Genomic DNA, 8,579 nt, shown 5'->3' on the forward strand with positions numbered 1-8,579 from the left:
AATAACACCCCTCAAAAAACGTAGTCGTAATTTTACAAAAAAATAAAAATATTAATATAATTTGATCCGACTCTAAAAAATATGAATATAATATACTTTATTAATAATGATATCTTAAAGAAGTTTCTTGGGGTGAAATATTCAAAACCTACCAACTGAATAAAAATGTATTCACATATAAATGGAGTTGAATACAATTAATAGTGACACAATGAAAAGTTGGAAATCTTCTAGCAATCTAACCTATATGCCTAAGGGTAAGGGAGCAAACCATTACTCCCATTTAAGTATTTTTTTTTTCTTTTTATATTATTTAATTCGCATTAAATATTTCTCCTTTAGTTTTCTTTCTAGTTGAACTATTGTGCATGTGCGCAAAATCATGTACAGTTAGCCCCTGGTCGGTGGGCAGCCAAAAATACACCATATATATATATATATATATGCAAAAATATGAAAATTAATTGCAAATTACGTGATTGGAGAACAAAACAAGACGATGATGGTGTGGTAATCATGGCACGTGATTGGTCATTGGTGGTCCTAATTACTCCAAGCAGATCTTCAATTTCTTCACGGGCTATAATGATTTTCTTCTCTTCTCTTTCTCTCCTCATACCAATTTATATAATTATTATTTTTTCCTTTTATTTTTTCAAATGAAGAAAAAAAGGTCAAAATTAAATATTCACGATGGATCCATCAGCTCTCATTTAAATTAAATTTAATAAAATTATAAAATAAAGATATTTACACTTATCATATAATTAATTTAAATTTTATCAAACTCAATCTAAATAAAGATTTCTCTATTCAAGATGAGCTGACGAGCCCAAGATCAACCAATTCTCTATATATATCTTCACTCGTCCTCGACCTAATTAATACCAAGTTGTATACATACAAATATCTGTATGATGATCAAAAGTTTTACAAATATTCTCAAGAAAAACTTATATATATTTGAGTATAATTGAATGTCGCCGTGCACAGTTTATTGTAAGTTAGAAACAGATCAAATTCCACGTTGTTATCACGTCAACTTCAACTAGAAACGCCATTTCTATATATCACCTCTCTCTTTTGTCACCTTTCTTAACTCCCAACTGTTCCAACAAAAACACAGCCCCTACCACTTCCACTCCTTCTTACTATAAAGTTCCACTTCGTCATATCCTAATTTCCATATTCCTCACAATTCCAACACAACAACAATATTGCATTAATATCCTTTTTCTCATACATATATTGCAATGAACTGCCCTAGAGATTGGCCCGAACCCATCGTCCGTGTCCAATCCTTGTCCGACAGTGGCATCCGCACGATTCCCGAGAGATATGTCAAGCCGCCAGAGGCCCGACCGGCCCTCATCTCCTCCTTGGACGACAACGCCAACATACCTCTCATAGACCTCGGAGGGCTACTTGATGACACCCTCCGAGAGTCCACTCTGAGACAAGTGTCTGATGCATGTCGGGATTGGGGATTCTTTCAAGTGGTGAACCATGGGGTGAGGCCCGAGCTGATGGACCAGGCCCGAGAGGTCTGGCGCGAGTTCTTCCACGAGCCGATGGAGGTTAAGCAAGCCTATGCCAACTCCCCAACGACGTACGAAGGGTACGGGAGCCGTCTCGGGGTGGAGAAAGGCGCGGTTCTTGATTGGAGTGATTATTACTTTCTTCACTATCTCCCCATCAACTTGAGGGATTTTAACAAGTGGCCGTCCCTCCCGAATTCTCTCAGGTACTTGTACTTTTTCTAACGTGATTTAACAACACCCGCGCGCTAGCGGAGGAAATACTGTGTAAGAAAATGTGCCAGAATAACATATATACAATTTCTTCCCTAAAATATAGCTGAAAAATACGAGTTTTTTTATTGATTTTACGTATATCTTTGGATCAACTAAGAGAAGCTTGTCCATGTTTCTCCCCATGTATGTTAGTAACATCCTTAAACTCCGACTATATATGTGGGCTTACTATTGTCCGATCCAAAATGGTGGTTACCACTGTTTGGGATAATGATTTGGGCACAACATTTAAATAATTTACTATATTTAGAAAGTCAAGAAGAGTGCAACCTATTTTTTTAATCTCATAAAATAAGGGTAGAATTTTTTGTAATATCACAACTATTTTCTTAAGTCCCATAAAATGATTTTGTCCCAAAATCACCACGCACGTGACTTTTTGGAACTAAAAATACGTGATTATGAATTTTATGGGATTTAAAGTGACGCATGCCATAGTCGTGATACCAAAATAAATTCTCCCTTATTTTATAAGACTAGAAAAGCATTTTTCCGGCAAGAATAGCACTATGGCACGTTTGATATCTTAGTCGATGGTATATTCATTACATTCTTTGAAGATTAAAATTGACAACTGATGATAATATTATTAATAAATTGTAGGGAAGTGATTGCTGAATACTCTGCCCAAGTAGTGAGGCTTGGTGGGGTTTTACTAAAGATTTTGTCGATAAACCTGGGATTACAAGAAGAGTTTCTGCGGAATGCGTTTGGAGGGGACGATGTAGGAGCATGTTTAAGAGTTAATTTTTACCCCAAGTGTCCGCAGCCGGACCTCACCCTCGGCCTCTCCCCTCATTCGGATCCAGCCGGGTTGACCTTTCTTCTGCCGGATCAGCAGGTGCCGGGGCTCCAAGTTCGTCGGGGAGACGGTTGGATTACCGTTAAACCAGCTCCACATGCATTCATTGTGAATATTGGTGATCAAATTCAGGTGATCCCTCTTCACTTAATTTCTTGCTTTATATTAGTTTCCTTGAATTATGTTCACATGTTTACGTTGAATCATTTTATCAGTCGAGATGAAAACCCTAGCAATGTTCGGATCTCTTTTGCCAATTTCATGTATAAAAACAAAAAGTATGTTATATATATACAACAGTTCCTCTGTCCTTTAAATTGGTAATAAGATAATTTTTTTTTTTCAATTTCGATCGTCTTTTACTAAATAAAAATTTTCACGATTAAATATCAAATATAGTTCTCTAATTAAGTACTCTAACTCGCTCACAGTACGTATTATTTTTAGCAAAATTAACTAAAATTATTTAAAAATAAGTCCAAACATGATATTTAATATGTGGGACAATATATAATAATTATATTGTCATATAATGAGCAACAAATTAATTTACGTACTTGCAAATACATGATGCATATATGGTCCTACCATGTGCCTGTGTTTCATGAATTCTACGCACACTTCTCAACTAGAAAGAATGGATAATGCCCAAGATAAGGGCACATGTAATTTTTTTGACCCTTACTAGGACTGTTGAACTAATTAAGTAATAGATCAAAATCATTTTATTGCAAGATATGATAGAAGAAGATGTGTTAGCTAGAATTCATACAAGATAAGGTTCAGGACACGGAGGGTCCATCATTCTATCAGTCTGATCCAACAAACTGAAAAACCCTAATATGTCAAAACAAACGTGCCTTTATATATATATATATATATATATATATATTAGTAAAACATAATTTCATTTGAAGATTTCAAGGTTGTCAAGTGTCGTACGTGTATATAAGCTTTCATCATGAATCTCTGCATAGTCATAAATGCGTTTTTAATTCTATAACTTAAATTATTTGATATTTTTATTTTTTGAATTTTTAAAATATTATTTTGGTCCTGCATTTTTAAAAAAAAATTATTTAAGTTTTTTTTCATTAAAGTTTATCATTTTCACTAAAAAAATGCATCTGCACCTTAAGTAACCTTTTAAAATTCAAGTTATTGTTCCTATTGGCTTATTTTTCTAATATTTTTGTCATTTAACTTTCTAATATAGCATTTTGGTCTTACATCTTATTAATTTTTCCTATTTTAGTTCTATTTTGGTTGGAGTTCACCCTTCTTGCCAATGAGGGTGAACTCCAGCAGAAAAAAGACTGAGATCACAAAAATTAAAAAAATGTAGGACTAAAATACTACCTTCAAAAGTTAAAGAATGAAAACACTATCTGACCTAAGTTTCGGGACCAAATCACATTTAACCCTCACTATATATATATATATGTTTGATGTAATAAGGTTTATGTTTTCTTCATCTTTTTTTTCTTTGATCTGATATGCAGGTACTGAGCAATGCGATTTACAAAAGTGTTGAGCACAGAGTGATAGTAAATACAGCGTATGAACGTGTTTCACTCGCTTACTTCTATAATCCCAAGAGCGATTTGCTCATCGGACCAGCTAAGGAATTGGTGACACCGGACAGACCAGCACTGTACCCTGCTATGACTTTTGATGAGTACAGACTTTACATCAGGACCAAGGGTCCTAAGGGAAAGTCTCAATTAGGAGAATCCTTAAATTCTCCAAAATGATCATAGATAATAATTAATTAAGGCCCATAATTAATAATCATTATCATATTTGATGATCTTTAGTTTATAATTATATAGTCATCAGCTGTGTGCTTTAATTTGTAGGGAGAGCTTATTTGTTGTAGATTATTTTAGACCATATGTATGATTATTTAAATAATTTATAATAAAATTAGTTACTATTCTAATAACAATCTATCTTTCCAAACTACTAAACTATTTATATCAATTCCCATCATTTATAAAATCCATGCAAACTACGATTATTGAAATCTTACTTTTTAACATATCATGTTACCTCACATATATATATATATTTTTAAATGAATCAATTACAGTTGCATTATAAGTTTCAATTATTAATAATTCAATAAACATTAATTATCAATATTAAATATGTATAATTACTATATAATAGCTACTATTAGATAGAGACCGTCAACTATTATTAGAGTAGACTAATATCCATATGATGAGATTTAAATCTATAATTTCTTTGAGTCGTAAGGCCTCAATTTGGTGAATTAAAGTAAATAGGGCTGTCCATGATCATATTTCTTAATTAATGAAAATATTAGTAAAATGTCACTTTAATTGGTAGCATAACCTACCACTTATGTGGTCATGAAGTCAATGTTCAAAGTAAAAAATATTGTTTAAACTCCCATCAATATTCAAAGTAATGATAAAAATATTAGCTCATAAAACACGTGCTATTTGTATTTGCATCTTTTCAATTTCATAATGCAAGTTGCTATTTCTTGAGAATAAATATTATTTGTGCATATCTCTTCATTCAATTCTCATTTTATTTTATTTCTTCTTTTTGAAGTCTCTCACATCCTTTAAATATAACAAAATCTAAATTAATATATTGATAGAATATTCTATTAAAAAGGGATGAAATTGAAAGAAATGGTTAAATTCCTATATTAGTCTTCCATATATATATATATATATAATGTCATTACATAATGTATTATTGTTTATTTAAACAAAAAATATTAGTAATATTGTATTTTAACATTTAAATTATATAAATTATGCCCATTCATTGTCCTAGTGGATGATTATGGCCAATATTTTTAACATTTTTTCATTTACGTCTTCCCACTACTACACCATACTCACTCATCGATAGTTGCACTCACTATCTCTTGTAACTTATCACATCATTGTCTATGTAAATCATATATTAAGTAGTGGATTATTTCTACACTAATAAAAGGAGGTAGCATTCTTTTTGTTGACACACATATACAAGATATCTATATGTTATTATCCTACAAAAGAAAAAGTTATACTAGTGAATGAAGGTGCGCTTTCTGGAGTTTTCGATTTTACAATTTATTCAGAGTGAATTACATTCATATGATATTGATGGGCCGTTAAAGAGAATAAGTTGAGAGTGATATTTTTGGATCAGTGAAAATATTTTACAACATTAGTGGGTCTAAATTTCTTAAAGAGAGCGGGATATCCATATTTTAATTTAAAAATATTTTGTATCTTTTTTCAACTGTAATTGTTATTTTCATAACAAAAAATAGACAAATAAAATATAAATCAGATGGGAAAGAAAAGTCATTCTTAACCGTTCACCTAATTAGAAACAAATTAAAGCCACAACCATATTATTCAATGATAAGATCAAGTATAAACAAGAAAAAAACTTATACCATTCATTACATAATTCAATTATATAAATGTCTTGTTGCTCTCTAGCTTGCATTGCAAGCACCATCCTTGCAAAATCAACAACAATGTTACATAAAATTTTATTACGAGCATACAATGGTTTTTACGTATATATTAAAAATAATACTATACTAATGTGGTATGATTTTTATACGTAATCTATACCATTATAAAAGAAAACACTATTATGGTACCAATTTATAAATACTCAAATTTACCCCTTTATTCATTTCTTTTCTTAAAACATAATTGGGTTAGAATAGTAATCTACCCTTGAATTCATTTTTTCTTTCAAGTTACTACTCCATATTTCTCTCACCCATTTTCTATATTCTTTTCACACAAATTTTCATACATTTAATAAATCCATAATTACAATTTTTTTCTCTCACATTTACGCTATTTTTTTCTTTTTCTCCTCACAAACTTCTTTGTTTTTTCTCAACTCACACTACATATGTGTCGTTTCACGTGCGGCTATATATATTAAAAATGACCAAAATATATAATTTAAATATATTGATTAATGTGTATTAACATTCTGGATAGATTAAATTAACACCCTTGAGGTTAGGTCAATTTACACAAACACTCCCTATCTTTTGCAAAATTATAGTTATACCCTTGAGGGGTGTTAGTCTGTTAGTCTATAATAAATAGACTACACTTGTTTTGCAATTTGTTTGATTTGATCAAACTTGGTTTGTGAAAGAATTTTCCAACATCTAAAAGACCGTGTTATTCCCCATGACCTTATAGGTCATGTATTCGTATGATGTTGTTCTACTACATAGTAGTTGTTGTCTACTATAGTAGTATGTGTTGTTTAGATTTCATTTATTTGATATTGTTGATCAATATATGATTGTCGTAATTATTTTTGTTAGATATTGATATTTTGTCAGAAATGATTATAATCGAGTTATTCAATTGATAATAGTACATTGCTTAAAACCAAAAAAAGAAATAAAGACTGTTATTCGGTATATTTTTTCTATTGCAAATTCACCCTTCTTTTATCTTATAATTACAAAATTGGCAAATATCGTGGAAAAATTGCATCGACCTCCCTGTGACTGGGAATATTTGGCAGAAGTCCTAACAAATAACTTTGATCTTAATGCTATATATTTCTTATTTATAATGATGCTAAAATACACAATGCTAAGCTAACTACATATGTAATCTTACAAGAAAATCCAACTGCAACAACATGACTAGGAAAAGACATAGTACTATAATGCCTAGAACATTACAAGTGTTTTCATAAGCAAATCATTGTTACCTAATGTAGAGATGGTATTTTCTCCATATACACTTACAAGAACACTTCTGAAGCTAATTCACAATAATGCTGGCAGGAAGGAGACCTTTAGCGTGCTCGTCTCCAAGAACGCCTTCAAATGCAACAACCTTTACAATCGAACAAGCATTTAGGCTAAACTTTCCCATGGCTTCGCCAAAACCGTGTTTAAGAACATGCTGGATCCAATCTTCCACTGTCTTGTTGCCAAGTAAATACGCAGCTGCGATAAGCTGCAGCATCACTTTTCGTTCTATCTCCAACAAGCATTTCTTTCCAACAATTCCATGCAGACATTCACTCATGTCCGTGGATAGTTTATCAGCAAGTTTGTCGAAATCAAATGGCTTGAAAACAACTACTCGGTCTATTTGTCTGTTGAAATCTTCTAGCCACGAGCTTGCAGTTTCAGAACTGAAATCCGAGTCGGACTCCCATGTTTCACTTCCTTGTGCTGGAAGGTTTAAGTCCAGGGTGAAATTTGATGCCTTGTGTGCTCTCTTTGTTACCTCCAAGCTTCCACACTGATCTGTGTTTGTGCTCCTCCTGATATTTTTTCTTTTGTTCATTAAGTTCGGGTTGGAGCTCCCTTTCTTTATGGGATCTGACTGAAGCAGGTTTTCATTCCTGGGATTGTCATTGAGATCGAATCCGATGGATATCTGAATCAAATGGCCCTTAGCCACCAATACATCTTCCTCAGAGTATTGAGCTGAATTTTTGCCACTTGAAAGACTTTTGCTACCTTCCAAGAATCTTGTCGTTGCCAGAAACATTGAACTGCTTATGTTTACTTCTCTTCCGTGCAAATCTGTGAACCTACCAGTTTTCACAGCCTGAGACAAGCTATTCTGAACAACAGGATCAGACTTATCAATGTTTTCAAGGAACACAACACATGGCTTTTTGCTCAGTTCTTCTACCAAGTAATCGACCACGGTCCGTCTCATTCTGAAGTCGTATTTGTTTGTCACTTGGGAATTCAACACTCTATCTTCATTGGTCATCTCGTCCTGGAAACTTAGATCGACATAGATGAAATTTTCTGTGCTTCCGTATAGTATCTCAGCTAGTGCTAATCCAAGTTTTTTCTTGCCCGATTTATCAGGTCCTCGGAAATTAATCCATATATCTCGACGGCTTATCCCACAGAGACCTGTAGATCTTTTTTGGCATTGAGTTACTGCTTCTATAACAGCAGTAATAGC

At 32.6% G+C, this 8,579-nt stretch overlaps 2 protein-coding genes across 2 annotated transcripts in view; one reads left to right on the forward strand and one right to left on the reverse strand.

Moving 5' to 3' along the window:
- Positions 877 to 4,486, forward strand: LOC105167045 (probable 2-oxoglutarate-dependent dioxygenase At5g05600). The gene is made up of 3 exons (XM_011086601.2): positions 877 to 1,744; positions 2,418 to 2,748; positions 4,119 to 4,486. Exons 1-3 carry the CDS (start codon positions 1,254 to 1,256, stop codon positions 4,368 to 4,370), a joined length of 1,074 nt encoding a protein of 357 aa, XP_011084903.1. The 5' UTR covers positions 877 to 1,253; the 3' UTR covers positions 4,371 to 4,486.
- Positions 7,179 to 8,579, reverse strand: part of LOC105167205 (protein SMAX1-LIKE 7) — a 4,867-nt gene continuing 3,466 nt past the window's right edge. The window contains 1 exon segment of the mRNA XM_020695483.1: positions 7,179 to 8,579. This exon segment is cut by the window's right edge and continues 4 nt beyond it. Within this exon segment, the coding sequence (XP_020551142.1) occupies positions 7,407 to 8,579 (1,173 nt within the window). The 3' untranslated portion in view covers positions 7,179 to 7,406.

This window comes from Sesamum indicum, linkage group LG7 (assembly GCF_000512975.1).
Source record: "Sesamum indicum cultivar Zhongzhi No. 13 linkage group LG7, S_indicum_v1.0, whole genome shotgun sequence".
NCBI classification, from domain to species: domain Eukaryota; kingdom Viridiplantae; phylum Streptophyta; class Magnoliopsida; order Lamiales; family Pedaliaceae; genus Sesamum; species Sesamum indicum.